Source organism: Paramisgurnus dabryanus, chromosome 16 (assembly GCF_030506205.2).
Source record: "Paramisgurnus dabryanus chromosome 16, PD_genome_1.1, whole genome shotgun sequence".
Lineage (NCBI taxonomy): Eukaryota > Metazoa > Chordata > Actinopteri > Cypriniformes > Cobitidae > Paramisgurnus > Paramisgurnus dabryanus.
In genome coordinates this window covers 18,904,041-18,921,484 of record NC_133352.1, presented here as the reverse complement: position 1 = coordinate 18,921,484, position 17,444 = coordinate 18,904,041, and the positions used below count along the sequence as shown (strand labels likewise).

The 17,444-nt window shown below is 35.1% G+C and overlaps 2 protein-coding genes across 2 annotated transcripts in view; one reads left to right on the top strand and one right to left on the bottom strand.

Annotated features, from left to right (window-relative positions):
* mrpl11 (mitochondrial ribosomal protein L11) overlaps positions 1-10,560 on the bottom strand; it is a 38,667-nt gene extending 28,107 nt beyond the window's left edge. The window contains exons 1-2 of the mRNA XM_065270082.1: positions 10,454-10,560; positions 903-1,071 (exon numbers count right to left, since the gene is read on the bottom strand). Of these exons, the coding sequence (XP_065126154.1) occupies positions 903-1,025 (123 nt within the window). The 5' untranslated portion in view covers positions 1,026-1,071; positions 10,454-10,560. The remainder of the gene's footprint in view (positions 1-902; positions 1,072-10,453) is intronic.
* Positions 10,561-10,971: 411 nt separating this feature from the next.
* Positions 10,972-12,390, top strand: pfdn6 (prefoldin subunit 6). Its single transcript, XM_065270069.1, has 4 exons — positions 10,972-11,176; positions 11,660-11,730; positions 11,857-11,981; positions 12,116-12,390. Exons 1-4 carry the CDS (start codon positions 11,113-11,115, stop codon positions 12,234-12,236), a joined length of 381 nt encoding a protein of 126 aa, XP_065126141.1. The 5' UTR covers positions 10,972-11,112; the 3' UTR covers positions 12,237-12,390.
* The last annotated feature ends 5,054 nt before the right edge of the window (positions 12,391-17,444 follow it).

Here is a 17,444-nt window from a genome sequence, read left to right as displayed (position 1 = left end):
CAACATAGTGTAGTAATGTTTGAATGCATGTGGGTGATTCTCACGAAATCCAGATTTAGAAGGTGTCCAGCATCAGAATATTAAAAAGCCCCTGAAGCCAATTTTTTTGCACATATAAGATTAAGGTCTGAACTTACTATAACCATTATTTTTAAAGGATTTACAAAATATTCCCTAAAGAATAAGTTACCTATTTTAGATTATCGTTATCAAAAATGATCATTACCGCAACATGATATTATATTAAATATATGCATTTACAAACTCATGTTTCGGTAATGAGAACTAAAAAGTTGTCCAGGTACTATGACAAACAAAATTTTAACTTTTATCTGGAGAGGAGAAATAAGAACTGCCATCTTGAGTTTAAAGTCAATTATGTCCCTTCCAACTATTTTTTTTTTTAAATGTTAGTTCATTGAGGACTTAAACAATGATTGAAAATTGTTGCGGAGGATGAGAAAATTGGTCTTGGGCACATTTATATTCCTTATTATTGTCTCTACATTTACCAAGGATCACCAAATACCACATGTTTCTTTACTGTAAATGTTTATAGTATAACATGCACTGAAGCTTTTTATTTATTTTATTTTTTTTATTATAATTTTTTCCATGTCAAAGAACCCTAATCCAGTCATGGACACGTTGCGGTAATGAAAAATTTCCCCATAAATGTGGAAAAAACAACAAAATTAGTTTGTATGATGTCATTTGAAATCATGTGCAAAATAGTACATGAAGAGATGTTTGTAACTGTATGCTGCTTATTTTGACACCTCATAAGTCTAATTTCGCGAGAATCACCCATGTGAGTGGATGGATGAAACTATTTATCCACTTTTGTGCATGTACTGGTCCCTAACTGCATTGTATGTTGGTACAAAAGGCCAAAAACTTACTTGTCCCAATATGGGGCCTAGTGGGGGCCCAGGAGCAGCCTGTCCAGATCTTACAATGGCTCTGATCACACCGCCTGTATCCAATTTTTTCACTGCCTTGGCCGCTTTAGATATCTTAGACATATTGCCTGTGCGTCTGTCCCGCTACACGTCCGTCCGTCTCTTTAGCCTGTTGGAAAAGGTAATTATTGAGGTGTCTTTAATTCATTAAAAATTTAACACAAAAAATCTATAAATGTCTAGAGGTTAAAAGTGAGTTATACAAAAGCTCCCAGATCCATAAAAGCTCTCCCTGGAGTGCATGTCCCCCTTATCTTGAGACACTGTAAGTGAAGACAGTCGCAAGTAAAAGTGCTATGAAACCTTAAGAGATAAGGGATAAAAGCACAGGTGCGTGCACTCAAGGTTGACTGCTTTCAAGGATTCCCTGTGGTCTGCTGATCCATTACCGTTAGCCAGCACTTCACAGGTTCGGATCAGAAAGGGTAGACGGAGCAGAATGGATGGCGGCCACCACCAAGCCCAGCAGCATCAACGGTGACGCACAAAATTAGCACTGCGTGCAAGGGTGAAAGGGTAACATCTGTTTTTTGTATTCACAGTTGAATTCAATTACATTATTTTATCAATTAGGTGAGGTCTGAAATGTGCTCGGAGAGACACACCCCATAATAAAAGCCGATGAATATGCAATGGCATTTCCCTGACCATAGCACCAATTAGGCACAACTAAAATTACGACCCATTTTGTGACAGTTCAGCTCAGGTAAAAACAAACTATAACTCGAAATTATTCATAGCACTCTGTTCCTAACCTAACTTCTTTCTTAATGTATTTATATATTCAGAAATGTAAGGCAAATGAGGGCACAGGTGAAATAAACACACCTCGCTGGCCACATAATACAGCGCGTCATCAGTTTTAATGCTTGCAGTCAATCTCTGAATCTGTGCACACAAGGAGACAGGCAAAGACAGCATTTCATAAACATCAAGACACTGCAAGCATATTTTTTCCTAGTGTACACGAGCTATCTGAAACAGGAGATATTGGCACGGCAGTCACCAGCTGTTTGAATACATTTAGTTAAGAATTACACCCTGGGTTTTCTTTAAAATGCCAATCACATTCTGCCCTTCATTTCTGCATTCAATTTCATGCAGCTCACCGAACGCATTTCTGCTGTTTGAGAGCTTGTTGTACTCTAAATCAATTTAAGAGGTAGTCAGGGAACATTGGGCTGCTGGTAAACCTTCCCCCTTGGCAGGAGGTCTGACAATTTTAACATAGGCTATTCAGAAGCAGAACAATCAACAGTCCTGTGAGTTGAATTAAGGTTTTGAACATTGTGATTGGCACTGATTTACTTTTACAGCGTTTATGTGGTGCTGCTCACAATAACAACATTTCTGACGGTTTCTGAACAGACACGCATGAAATTTATTTTCATTAAACGTAACTGTGCTGACGTGCTTGGAATACAAAATTCTTGAAAGTGAATGATGAATGTTAAAAGAAAAAAAATGTGAGGAAAGTGAATATGGACTGCAGGCATATGAAACTCAACTCTCTGCTTGCTTGGTATACTGCTTTGAAGTTCTTCTGACATAGATTAAATACAACATATTACACTGCATGCAGCCTATATATAAACCGTTAAAATACACGACTAAGACACAGAATAAGACTAATGGATAACCTAAAAATGTACTCAACATCTAAAATAGAAATTATCAATATTATCGATAGACTCCTCTATTTGAAAGTAAGTGAATGATTGCTGCCATTTCTGTCATGAGTTTAGCATTGATTGTTCAGTTCCTCACATACACAACTTGTGAATAGCCATAAAGCTTTGCTTGGCTGCTGTTACAATACAAGTCTTGAATGATACTGCAGGAAAAACATAAACAAAACACATTGTGAAGTTAACTTACATCAACTTTACATCATATAAGTCTTCAAGATTTATTCAAATGTATGTAAATGGGGCTATAACTGCTCCGACCCTTTTACCTCCAAAGAGTCCTCGGCCTAAAGAGAGTATAGTGCTAGACATAAACAGTGTTGTTCACGTCTAGCAAAATGGTCTATACACTAAAGTCACTTTTAATCATTATACCCCTAAAAAAATGCCAAGCTGTTGGATATTGCAGCGTACTGGAAAAACAAGGCAATATACACTTTTCAAATTTTAATTATGTCTTTTTTGGAGTGAACTCATTTTGTCCACTAGCCAGCAAAAAGCAAAGGATGTTAAAAGTCCCTAGACTCACTAAAGTAATTTAATATTTTAACCCAAATTATAGGCATTGAAATCAATGTTGAAGTGCCATTTGATATATCTACAATAATATTATAAAAGATAAAAGTACACTTTAAAAAAATAATAAAGATTTCTTTACAGAGAACCCTTTTGTAACCTCATAAAAATATTTAGTCAAACACTGTCATTTCTTTTATACCTTTTTTCCTAAGGAACCTTTTGTCATTTCAAAGAATGACAGTTGCTTGATAATTAAAGACAGGTGTGTTGGAGCTGGGTTGGAACTGAAGTCTGCAGGACCAGGGGTGCACCAATAAATGCCGATATACACTAATAATACGTGGGCAATAACTATTCTGAATCGCACAGCCAATATTATTCACAACTATTTCATGTACTACAGCTTTTGATCACTATGTCCTTCTCGATCTGAAATCACTGTTAGTTTGAGTCGTTTCTATTTGAAAAAGCAACACTTGTCAAACATAATCATTGTACATATTCTTTATTATCATGAAAAAACCTGAAAAGGTTTGAAGAACAGCAATATAAATATATCCTTAAGCCATTTCCTGTATGGTTCTTCGTCTGCAGCACATTTTCAGTTTTTGCACGAGAGCGCCCCCTGGCTTTTGGATGTAGCAGCATTTCACCGTAATTCATTGAAGCATCGCAAGCATCAACGGCCGATATATCAGTGCACCCCTATGCAGGACTTTATCTTTCAAGGAGCAGGGTTGGAGACAACTGTTCTATGGTATTGTGGTTCTATAGTTTTTAGGTTTGCAAATGATTAGTCCTTCAAATAAATTCTTGGAATTTTGTACACCATTTTGCTAAATGTAAACAACACTGGTCCAAAGCACTTAACGTTTCAGTTTTTTTAACACTACACAAATATTAGCATACAACACAATAATAACAATAGAAAATGTAGAACCGAATCAAAATGTTAAACAAACAAATCACTGTCTTCGTCAACACGCAGATCGCGTGGCAGTGTGTCGATGGGCACGTTAGTTTTTATATTTATTTATTCATTAATTTAGCTGACGCTTTTATCCAAAGCGACTTACAATTGCTATATATGTCAGAGGTCGCACGCCTCTGGAGCAACTAGGGGTTACGTGTCTTGCTCAGGGACACAATGGTGCGTCACAGTGGATTCGAACCCAGGTCTCCCACACCAAAGGCGTGTGTCTTATCCACTGCACTACATGTATATAAAAGGTTGCATCAGACTTTTTTCATTGTCCATCATTTTGACAGACAGGGTCGTAAATATTCTGTCATAATCAATTATTATCCATCATTTCAAATTTTAAAGCGTAATTAAACCCCTGGTCAGAGCCAGACTCCACCCACTGGCAATATTTGAAAAATGCAAGACAAGTGGGCAGACCCCAACGGAGATAGAGGGGATGAACTGAGCTCGTACCAAGGGTGTGGTGAAATCGTAACAAGGGCTTGAACCTGCTTACGTAGGGTCGTACCGCTTACGTCAAGCGGTACCGCAACATCCAAGAGAAAAATTCAACAGTTCAACCTGAAGAGGGCAGCACTCGGATGTTTTTACACCATATATTGTAGGGGTGTAACGATTATTCATGCAAATGCGCGTTTTCTCAATGAATAAATTTGAATGAATTACGGCGAAATCCCGGCAGAATCCAAAATGCAAAAACTCCCTTTGTGCCACAGAAGAAGTAGCATTACAAAAGCGATTCCAGGAAATGTCTACAGGAATATTGTTATAGCTGTTCTTCAAATTGTTTCAGGAATTTTCAAGATAATAAAGAATATTTCGAATAATTTTTGTTTACCGAGTGTTGCTTTTTGTAATGCACGTTACGTTATAAACGACTCCAACTCATAATGATTTTAGATTGATAAGGACTTTCTACTGATTAGGGTTGGAGCTAAACTCTGCAGGACTGTGGCCCTCCAGGGTCAGATTTGCCCACCCCTGGTCTACTAGAACCCTTCCGTCTGGTTAAAAAAAATCTGTGTCGCATTTCTTCATAGGCATTCCTGCTTGTGACAGTAAGATTAAAGATGGGCCAAATAGAGGAGTGATTTAATTCAAACTGCAACTAAGGTCGCTGTCTATTTACCTCGGGTGTGCCTCTTACATCTTGAAAAGTGAAGCCGCTGGCTCTTTGATCGCCCCCTGGTGGCTGGCTGCAGTACAAGTCATAAATCCCACCCTCTCCATGCAAACAAACGGGACTCGTGTCAAATTTAAAAATAAATTACACTTCCGAAATAAAATAACATTTTCCGAAAATGGTTTTAGGTTGTTATCACGCTGATATGTCTTCAATTGTTAATTTTTGTGTTACATTTCATTTTAGCTAGTAATTTGATGCTATAAAAATGAAGATTGTCGTTATGATTTACATTTGTGATTGATAGCTTCCCTGAGCGGACTCTCGAGGGAAGATTGAAAATATATTCATTTTAGATTATTGTGTTATTTTTCACCGACAGAATGGGTTGTATTTAACTTACCTTATTTTAGTAAGCCAGTCAAATGGGACGTTAAATGGTGTGGTTGAATTGGGCGTGCAAACGTTTAGGTGGAAGTTTGATACTGTGACTCCACCTCTGGGCTCCACACGGACAAACTTTTGCGAATGCCCTGGCTCCAAAGTGACGTTTTTGCGTAACATATCGGCGCCCATCGTCGGACATTTTATGCTCAGTTCATTACAATGGAAGGAAGCAGCGTCGCATTGTCCGTCTTTTTTACGGTCTATGATTTACCTCCATCACTGGTGGTCTTCTCAAAACACACAACTTCTGCTGCTTCTTTTTCGTTTGTGGGTTTCCTGGCCAAGCTGCTGCTTCTTTGGCTGTTGCACTGCCGTCGCAGAAGTATATATAAAAACCTATGGCGTAGGACCTATGCACAACGATAATGAGCCCTTAATCTGTCAAAATGACAGCTAGATGGCTTTAAGATTTTTCTGTCACTGCTGCTAAAAAGAATCTGTCGGTTAAAGAAAACTATATATCGCAGATTTTGACCTGAGGGAGGGGTTCTAACAGACCAGTCGCAGATCTTGTGGTCTGAATGGAATTAAAGGACAAGTTCGGTATTTTACACTTAAAGCCCTGTTTTCAGATTGTTTATGATGAAATAGAACGGTTTTGACCGAGAATTTTCTGTGTTTTTTTTTACCTCCCACCTCTACAATGGGTCTATAGGTGCACTGAAACAATCCTTCCTAAAATGCATTAAACTTTCGTTTACAAAGACGTGAAACTCACCAAGTGGTCAGGGGTGTTCACTGATATGCTCACACAAAAATTGCTGCCAAAGATGCTTTCCAACAGGTGTTTTTAGCATTCGTTGTAATCTTGTGGACCTATTTTTCCAAACGCCTCACATCCGTATATTCTTCCGTTGAGAGCTTGAATAATAAACACTCCAGCCCAGTTGGAGGCGATAATCCGCCTTTGCCAATTGCAAGAATAGAAACAAAGTTCCCGGTGCAGAGTAATACCGTACCTCACAGCACATCTAATACAAGTCAATGGAGTTGGACAAAATTATGATAAAACCTGTTGGAAAGCATCTTTTGCAGGGATTTTTGTGTGAGCATATCAGTGAACACCCCTGACCACTCGGTGAGTTTCACGTCTTTGTAAATGTAAGCTTAATGCTTTTTAGGAAGGATTGTTCCTGTGCACCTATAAACCCATTCTAGAGGTGGGAGGTGATACAAGAAACACCCAAAAATTCTCGGGCCAGCATCATATGTCCAAATTTTAGTCAAAAGCGTTCTATTTCATCATAAACAATCAGAAAACAGGGCTTTAAGTGTAAAATACTGAACTTGTCCTTTAACAGATTGTTACATTTCTGTGGAGGTGCGTGTTAGTCTACAGTGTAGACAACAAGGTAGGGTACAGGTCTATGCGTGGGCTACGCCATACACTTAATGCAGACATATAAATTGGGTTTATACCACCAAAAATGTCAAGCTGTGGATTTTTCAGTGTACAAAGCAATATATGCTTAACATTAATCCAAATTTTTATTAAATCTTTTTTGGAGTAAACTCATTTTGTCCATTAGCCAGAACTGGATGTTTAAACTCCCTAGACTCAGGAAAGTGATTTAATATCTTAATCCAAAGTCAAAGAAAGCAATCAGAGAAGAAAAACCTCAGAGACATAATGCAGTTGTGTTGTAATGTCTGTTTAAGAAGACAGAGAAAATGAAACACCCAAGAGAGTCAATAACATTAGCAGAGCTACATCACTCCTGATTTAAGGCGACAGAGAGAGACATGATTCTCTTTAAGAAGTGATTTAAGAACCTCAAAACCATTCCCTATGCACTAGCTTCACTTTTACATATATAGATTTACAACCAGGCTTCTGAAAGCCAGCCAGTTCATTTGGTTTCTCACTCTCTTGATATATTTGTTTTTGGTTTGAGATAAATTGAACTTGCAGACATGGGAAAACATGTTTGTTGAGGCAAGAATAGTCCATTTAAAATACTGCTGAACCAGCAACTGTTGTTTTTGCAAAGTGGACAAAAGCGGGAAAATAAATGGCGAGTAAAGTATATTAAATATTTATGCATAGCCAGAAAGGACTGCTAAACTTATTTAATTTCCTTAAACTTTCGTTTTACACAAATTAACAAATGGCATTCCTGCTTAACACAAGTTGTCTTTTTCCAACAGTAAAGCCAGTGGATGAAAATAATTTGCTCACTTAAAAGCAACTAGATGACATCAACCAAAAAAAATCTATCGAAAGCAAAACAATCTTATTAGTCTTCCATTCTACAGCAAACAAAAGTGCAACATTTACATCACAATTCAATGAGCAGGCTGCTGTTTCTGCTCAAGTCCTCTAAATCCCTCCAGGTGCATATTGATTTTGACAAGACTGTGATGTAATAATCTCAGTGAAAGGCTAAATTACCTCCAAATTTACAACATCAAACTAACCAATTCAAGCAGACTCAAATAGCATTGCTGCCAAATACATCAAAAGCCAAATACCTTTATAATTACAGTCTCCAGCACTACATTCATTCAACTAAACGGGCAACAAATAATATACAGTATGGAAATGTTATGACTGAGAATAAAAAAGACTGAGAATAAAAGAGTGAATTCTTGATCTGACAGGCATAACTAAATGAACTGCATTACTAGCACTATTTTTAATTATGGCTTTTAAAGCTATAATTAAAAATCATATTACATTTACTCTTAGGCAGATGGTATTTTAATGGCTAAATTAACCATCAGCTAAAGCCAATAACTTTAACCTTTTCCAGAACAATATCCAAGGGTCATTAATAAGCATTACTATTTATCACCTACTTTCCCTCTTATCTTTTGCTGTTATACCTTTGCTAATTTAGAAACCACAGAATATTTGGTTTTTACTGAATCAAGATAACCAAGCAGGTTGATGCCCACACTCAAGACAACTAATAAGTATGCACATATATCATGCATTTTTGCTGGCAGCTTATTTAAATATGGGAAATTCTGTCTACAATGACCAAAAAGTCAACTATTTTGACTTTATTCAACATGATTTTGATGATGTTCATGTATTTCTTTCTATTCTATTTAGTGAGATCAGCTTAGAGAAGTGCTGAACCTTTAAGAAACGTCTCTTTGCATGCTTTGAGTGCTTTTTCGGTCTCTGCTGCTCTTACAGAGGCTTGCGGGTTTGCTGTCAGATCAAATATAAACATACATTTTTAACTCCCTATCCTTAAATAACAGCTTTCTTTGCAAGCCAAAATTACACTGGGACGGGATCACAAAACACTATATGCTGAAATGTCAACAACAGCACAAGGTCATTTACTTGTATATCACTAGTTCTTTATTAGGAATAATGGCATTTATTCTGCTTTTTCTTTATTACCTTACCATGACTGGACAAGAGACGTTATGATCACCTCATACCTAATATAAACGTGGATAGTCATCATTCTTAAAATGTGATACATTTGTCTGCCACAATATCACTCCAAAATTCATTTTTGTACCATAAACTGTAGACATGCACTGATATTAAATTTTTCCACTGATAACGATATCCGATTATTCAGACTGATATCTGCCAATGCCAATACCTATAGTTTGGTGGTTATATTAAATAGCATTAACAAAATTACAAGATTACATTTTCTGAATGTTATTCATTTACACTTAACAAAATTAGCGTATATAAATAATAATGTATGTATGTATATGTATATGTATATATATATATATATATATATATATATATATATATATATATATATATATATATATATATATATATATATATATATATATATATATAAAACATTAAACTATTGATGTTTCTTTCATGTTCTATACACAGAGCCCAAATTCATTGCATTTACCTGTTCTCTTTTGATTGACAGGATATATCTAGCCATGGCTGTTTTAAAACTATTGACTGATAGTGTGAAAAATTGCTTTTATTGACCGATACTGATTATTGGCCGATACATTGGTGAATCTTTAATATAGTATATTCTGACAATGCACGCAACTTAAAGCACTGAATAGTAGGCCTACTCTTATCCAGCACATAAAGCATTTTCACTCAGGTCAAAAGACAAATAAATTAAAATCTAATTACACATCATTAGCCCTTCAAGTCAGTCCACTAAATGCAATATGGGAATGTGAGAGCTTTTCATATAATACCTGTACAATGTATAATACCTGTACAAGGCACTACAGACTGCATAAAAACAGCTGTCACTCAAGCTAACATTTTAAACGTTAAACGTGTTAATTCATTCATGTAGATATCTGAATTTTCTGATGGAGAATTTGTGCATTTGTGAGCATGCTGCGCATTAAAATGGCATTGTGGTCTTTGGTGACGTCAAAACAATTAAAGTATGCATGATTTAAAGGACGGTAAGCTTTTTACAGTAGATAAACACGCTCATTTATTCTGATATACCGATATAGTGGAATTGAGCACAAAATACATAAAAAATGTAAAACATTGTAAAATGAAAATCTGTAGATGAGTAGGTTTAGTCAACCCATCGGTTGTTTATGGAAGTGACTGTTACAGAAAGTGTCTGAAAGGTCGGTGACAAATGAATAATAAAAGTAATAATAATATTAATAATAATAATAATAATCTAGCATGCATACAGCACATGACATTATTTTAAAGCTGGTTATTAAGCAGCTTGTTAACGCCGCTTTAAACACGTATCAAATCTGAGTGTGACTAAATGAAATATTTAATTGAAATTACCTGTTAGAGAGATAATCTATGTTCAAGCAGAGACGATAAAGACCTTCACGTTAGGATTTGAACCATGCGCGCTGCCATATTGGGACTTCTACTGTCACAGAACGCGGATATACTGCCCCTATATGGACAGGCGGAGAAACTCTATATTTTATTGTATTTATTGATAATTTTATAAAGGGAAACAAAATAGACAAAAACACAAATATGACAAAATTACAATATGATAATTCCAGGGTGAAGAATATAATAAACGTAATAAATCGTTTTTAAACTAATCATCCTGTTGCTACATAACATTGATTTAGTAAAGTGTTTTATTAGGGACATTTTAAAGGCCTTTTAAATGAAGTATATTAGGCCCATTTGAATGAAGTATATTAGACCTGCGTGATTTTAAATTATAGTGATAAAATAATTTTAATAGTTGTTTTAAATTATAACAAAGAGCCACAAAAAAGTGCGCGCTCCGTGTTTACCACCAGATGGCGACTTTTTCGCTTTACTGTCGGAAAAAAGAACCCAGACTAACTACACGTCATTTCCTGTGCGCCCCTGACTGTGCACGATCCGTGTGCTGGCTTACTGCTTATGATATAAAACAACAGTTTGTTATTAGTTAGCAAAGTAAGGAGTGTTTGGAACGTAGTATAGCTATTGTGATGGCTGAGGCGATTCAGAAGAAACTGCAGGCCGAACTGGAGAAATATCAACAACTGCAAAAAGGTGTCTCTTCAATGCTAACTTGTAAAGCTGTGCTAGCAAGCCTTTCAGCATTATCATGTGCATGTGCATTGGGAATGGATGTTTTGTATTTAACTTTCCATTACTTCTCCATTTCCGTTACTTTTGCAATGCATGTCATTTATTTATATCGGATCTTAAGTTGCGCATGGCCACCTGTGTTGAGCTGTCAAAGTGATCTGCTTTTTAATTCAATATTCAGTTAATTGCAGGATGTCTGATATGCTTTATTTGTAAGCCATTTGTTGTTGTTTTCATTTGTGGTTGACAATCATTTAGCTAGACTGATGTATTTATTAGACGTTAATCTACAATGTTGCTATCATATGTGCAGACTTGAAGTATTTTATTTTTTTGTTGAAATATTGATTAAAAATATGAAACGTTATAAATGAGTTTCATTTATAACCTATGTTTGCATATTCAATTTATTAGAGGGACTAAGAACGCTTTTGTTTATTACAGATGTCAGTAAAAGTATGTCTGCAAGACAAAAACTGGAAGCACAGTTAACTGAAAATAATATTGTTAAGGAGGTAAGATTATGAAATGAATATACCTTAGGCTTTTTAGTATGCAAAAACATATTATGGTCTATTAATAATGCATGTTGGTTTATAATATGTATTATGAATTATGCCATATTGATTATCTCTCTGCAGGAGCTTGGATTTTTGGATACCCAAAATACAGTTTACAAACTAATTGGACCAGTTCTGGTAAAACAGGATCTAGATGAAGCCAAAGCAACAGTGGCCAAAAGATTGGAATACATCAATGGTGAAATGTAAATAAAAGATAAAATGTCATGCTGTTTTATCTATTGAAATAAATTAATGATTTGAATTTGCCATTAATTATATATTAGTGAGTCTAAATTTTACACATACAAAGTTAACCACAATCTTCTTTATATCTTAGTCAACGCTACGAAACTTTACTGAAGGATATGGAGAAAAAGTCTGAGCAGCACAGAGAGGTTCTATCCAGTCTACAGCAGGAGTACCAGCGAGCTCAGGGTCAACCTGTTGGAAAGGTCTAAATGGATTATAATCTTGTTCACAGACCTGGACACTAGTCTTAACCACCGAATCTCAGAGACTCAATATACCTGCTACTAACCCATGCTTGTTCATTTACATTAACAAAATGCCTGAGGTTTTTTGCTCTCAATAAATTTTGTTTATTTATGTTCAGCCATCACGTGTTGTCTTTGTAATTCAGTTATTTTTTTTTGTAAAACAAAAATATTAATGCAACCATGCATGAACTGAAACTTGTAGATAAACAGCATTTTAAATTTTAAATTAATATTAACATTTCTGTAGTTCATATAACATGGAGGCCAATCTTACTGATATATAGAACACCAAGTATACATCGTAAAAACCATGTTCGGAAATTAGCCAGATTTATCAGATCAATCTCTGTAAATTTTGTATTTGGTAATCATGGTACCTTCAATACATAAAACAGCAGATGCAGAGGTAAAAGAATAATCAAAATTCAAACATTATTGTGTACACATTTGATCATGTCTTAAATGTTCGGATAGACCTGTTTCAATCTTCAAGACATGCATCTTGGCTACTGAAAAATACTGTCGCTTTTTGGAAAGGTGCTCCTGTACAGCTCAGGTAAACATTGCTTTAGCAGCGCAAAAGGTCATGGGTTCAAATCCAGGGAACACACAGACTGATAAAAATTTATGTACTTTTGATAAATGCATCTGCCAAGTGCTTAAATGTATAGAAAAAACTTAAGTATGCATGAAAATATGATGCTTGGAGAATATGTTGCACAATATTTGCCTTTAAAATGTTATGATCCTACAGGTTTAAGTAAAGCATCCAAATGATATAGAAGCCTATGGTGCAAAATAGGAAAACTACATTTGTTTAAGCTATTTATTTTACAAAAATACAAAAACAAAAGAATGTAGGTTTTATTCTGTTTCTACTGTTAATATTTCATTGGTCCTGCCTTTTTTTAATTGCAGTTTCTGTTCTCCACCTTTGCAGATTTGTGGTGAGTATTTATTGGACAAACCTTTTTAAATTCTTCCCAAAACTGAGTTCCAAGTTACATCCCAAGCACAACTACACAACAGGCATACAAAATCTTAATACATCTAATATGTTTAAATAAAGGGTGAAGATGGGAGTTTTGTAAAATAGGTATCAGTTTGTAAGCAATTGGAGAAACGTGCGTTCATAAAGTATTACAAACTGCAGTGCCATTTGTTTATGAATATGTATGGTGCACTCAGTCAGCATGCATCTTCTAATACTCATATGTTTATTCTAACACAAAAGTTATGTATTTTACGCAACCATAAAACAAACTGGCTTTTTAGTATTATGGTTATTTGTAGGCCTATAAACTTTTTATTATGGACAATTTAAACCATAACTTTTATTTTAATTAAATAATTAAGATTTCTTTGTTTGGTGATGCAAGTGAAACATATACTCATACACCATAATATAGGTTTATAATCCAATGGTTGGTTCTGTCCAATATTTACCCAAAGATGGATTAAAACAACCCAACATTGTTCAGAGTATAGAACTATGAAAAGTTCTGAATTTCCAAAACGTATAAACTCCCCAAAGCCTTACACCTGTTCAGGTAATACTTCACTGGCTGTGATGCATTCTTTATGATGTATCACCATGAGAGTTGAGCAGTCAGGCGACTCGGTTTCTAATTAAATGGGCAGGCAAAAGGTGCACATGGCCAGATGTTGGTATGAGTCGCGTGATTGAAAGCGCTCGGTCAACAGGCTGTGTATCCGCCCCTGCGCAACAGGCCATCACATGCAGAATAGAGAAGCGCTGAAGCACATACGTCCGCATTGTGAATGCTCACCCCTAATTAATATCCCGCGGAGGGGAACCTGTCCCCCTTCATTTCCCACCCGCCGGGGATTAAACCGCATGAATAAAAGGAATTAAAAAGAACCGCGCTACTTGTAAGGGAGATGTATTAGGTTTAAAGCAGGTTACCAACGCGTCCACTTTAAAGCGAAATCGGAAACGGCGCAAAAGCTTCTGAAGGGTTTAGATATTTATAGAGCCAATCGTATGTAAAGCTAATTAAACAGGAAGACATAAGTCCTTCTTTTAAAGACATAAACAAAATTCACCGAAATTTAGATACTTAAATGGTTAACTTCTCTGAACTGAAACGGTAGAGAGACAACTTATTTGTGGCCGGTTGCATAAACATAGCCATGCCGTTAAGACTGCGTCTTGAGAATTCTGACTAACTAGAAATTAGTTAGGGCTAGTCAGTCTTATTATTTGGATATAAATTAGACCAATCTACCTTTCTATGTAACATGCTTAAAACAGTTATGATCAGTCTTGAAGAAAAAAATGAATGACTAACTTTTAAGGCTAGTCTTAAAGTTTTATGCAACCAGCCACTGGGGTGCGTTTCCTCTGTTATGAAAAATAGAGAACAGTATTAATGCCTAAGTAGTCAATATTGAATAACTATAGGCATTAGATAGGCTACTTATATAGCTATATGGAAATGTATTGGTATTTAATATCGCATTTTCTAACGTTTGTTTCAAAGCGAATTTGCTAATTTCGTAAATTACTAAATAGACTGGAAATTAATTTAGTCATCATATAGCCTAATAATAATAATAATAATAATAAAAGAAGAAGTAGAAAGTAAACCGTTTAGGGCAAAACATTATGTAATGTGTAATATCTTTGGAAGGACACCTACCTCAGATTTTGAAACTACCTCTGGGACTAACACTTTGGGATGTGTGGTGCGATTTGCCACCTCATTCCATTTGCACGCTCCTCACACTGTGCGTTTGTTTTGATAACCAGGCCTTGCCACGTGTCGGTTTAATTTTACAGTTTTTGACAAATGGTCACAGAAACGACATGTAGTCCCAAATGCTTGACTTCAAGAAACGTTGTTCCCAGGGATGAAGTGACAGGCAGGAGAGAAAGTCGGCACCTATGGTGCAAACCCACAACATTTGTTTTGTGCTTGAGTGAAACATTTAGGCCTATTTGCCAAATTTGCAGATACATAAACAAATAAATGCGACAGAACCAGGTCTCTTATTATGTGAGTTTTTCGACCACAAGCTGTTTACATCTATAGACCTCTGTCAAATATCCATGTAGTAAAGCACTAATTGTCACACTATTCTTGCACTTACATCCAAATGTAAGTTTTAATTTAATCTACAAGTTTTCGTTTGACTATTACCAAACTAATTAAACATTTTCCAAACCAATTTGCCTTACACAAATAAAACTTTTAAATAATGCAGACAGTAAGATAACATTCATTCACACAAGATTACTGGTAGTTTATATAATATTTAATGACTGTAAACTGTAGGTTATATACTTGACTGCATCCATTTCTTCTATTGTTGATAAGAACAGATAAAAGCACACATCCGGTCTGGAAAAGTCCTCTTCAGAATCTAATCTATTTACACCTTTTGTACTGAAAGGCATTTGAAAGACTTATCCCCTGTAATAACCGGTTCAAGCGTCAGACGGTTATTTGGCGAGTCCATGGCATCTTTAAAGCCCTAATCTCATTTCAGATGAAACTCGTTTATCTAAGAGCTTATCCCGAGCGACAAAGCGAAACCAAGCTGCACATAAAAGTAGATTTAGGGAAAAGTAAGAGTTAAGTAGAACTAAGCCATTTGATCTTGTTAAGAACTCATACATTTAGTTTACACATTGCATTTTTTGTTAAAATCTATTAATATGATTAGACTATTATTTTATCTTTTTGCCTTATGGGCACTGGATGCGTGTTATCTAAAAAAAAACGTAACTTTGAAATAATGTAGTCTTTTGTAAAAACAAAATTGACTTGATTTTTAAAAGACTGATAAGAGATATTAGCGCGGAAAACTTTATAAATAAAAATATTCAGTGTGTGTATTTGAAATTATATATTATATGATATTTAAAATTCAGTCTATCACTCAGCTATATCAGCTTTTCGCTAAAACATTTCTGCAAGATATTATGCACTTTTCACAATCTATTTTTAGAGAATGCAGATATTCAAATGAAAAAATACTGTAACTTTATTAGCCAAGTACTGGAATAAACTCAATGCAAGTAAAAGAGTTCAACTTGCAACTTCAAACTTGAAAACAATTCAACTTGCATCGAAACAATGTAAGGAAAAGTAGAACAATTATAACATACAACATATCATTCTACATTACACAATTTAATATTGTTTATTATAGCATAGAGACTAAAGTAGCTATTTTTAAAGTGAGATCGAATGATCAGGTGTAAACAAAAACAAGATTGATTTCTGTATGTGACCGTGTGATTTATTGTTTAAACACTCTCATGTTTAATAATTCAACAATCAAAGAAAGTGAACATTTTTCGATAAAACTTTGATTTAAGTACTAAAAACATAGTTAAAAATAGGACTGTCTAAATCCCTGTTGTAAATAAGTGATTTAAAACTTGCATAACAGGTTCTAAAAAGCAACCATTAAACAACCATTTTCGGCATTTCAGTATAACTGTTTTGAGAAAAGTCTGCAAAAACCACACTTAAGTTCAGAGAGGAAGGGCGGGGAGGCAATCTGCACCTCAATCAAAAACAGATTAATTGCACATTACTGAAATGCCCAAATGAATGCCAGTGAAACTTTGTAAATGACAGACCTGTTAACAAGTTGAAATGCTGAACATTCACACCATTATGTAAGAACAATGTTTATCTCTTCGATTATCTCTCAGGAAATGAATAAATGGATATCTATCTATCAAGCACAAATTGAAGAGACCAAAGATAAAAAAATAAATCCTTAGAGAGGTTTAATTCTTCGCTCTAAAAAGAAGAAAATAGTTCACATTGAACATGAACTGTTCTTTAGAAATTTTGCTAACAAGAAAAATAAAATCTCATTCAAAACGTTCATGAAATGGAATTATAGAAAAATATGTCAAATACTACAGTAGTAAATTACATGACAGATTATTTGCACTCAAGTTCAACAAAAAGCATTGACTTGTTAAGTACATATGATTCATCTATCACCAATAGATGGAATTTATAATAACAAAATAATTCATTTTTAGCTGAGAAATACATACATCTCAACACAAACTTGTAGCTTGTTTGTTTTGCTGTAAGCGTAACAAACATGTACTATATAGGCACAGTTTCGTCAATGCCCCTTCATAACAAAATAAATTTTTGGCATCTGCTGTACAAA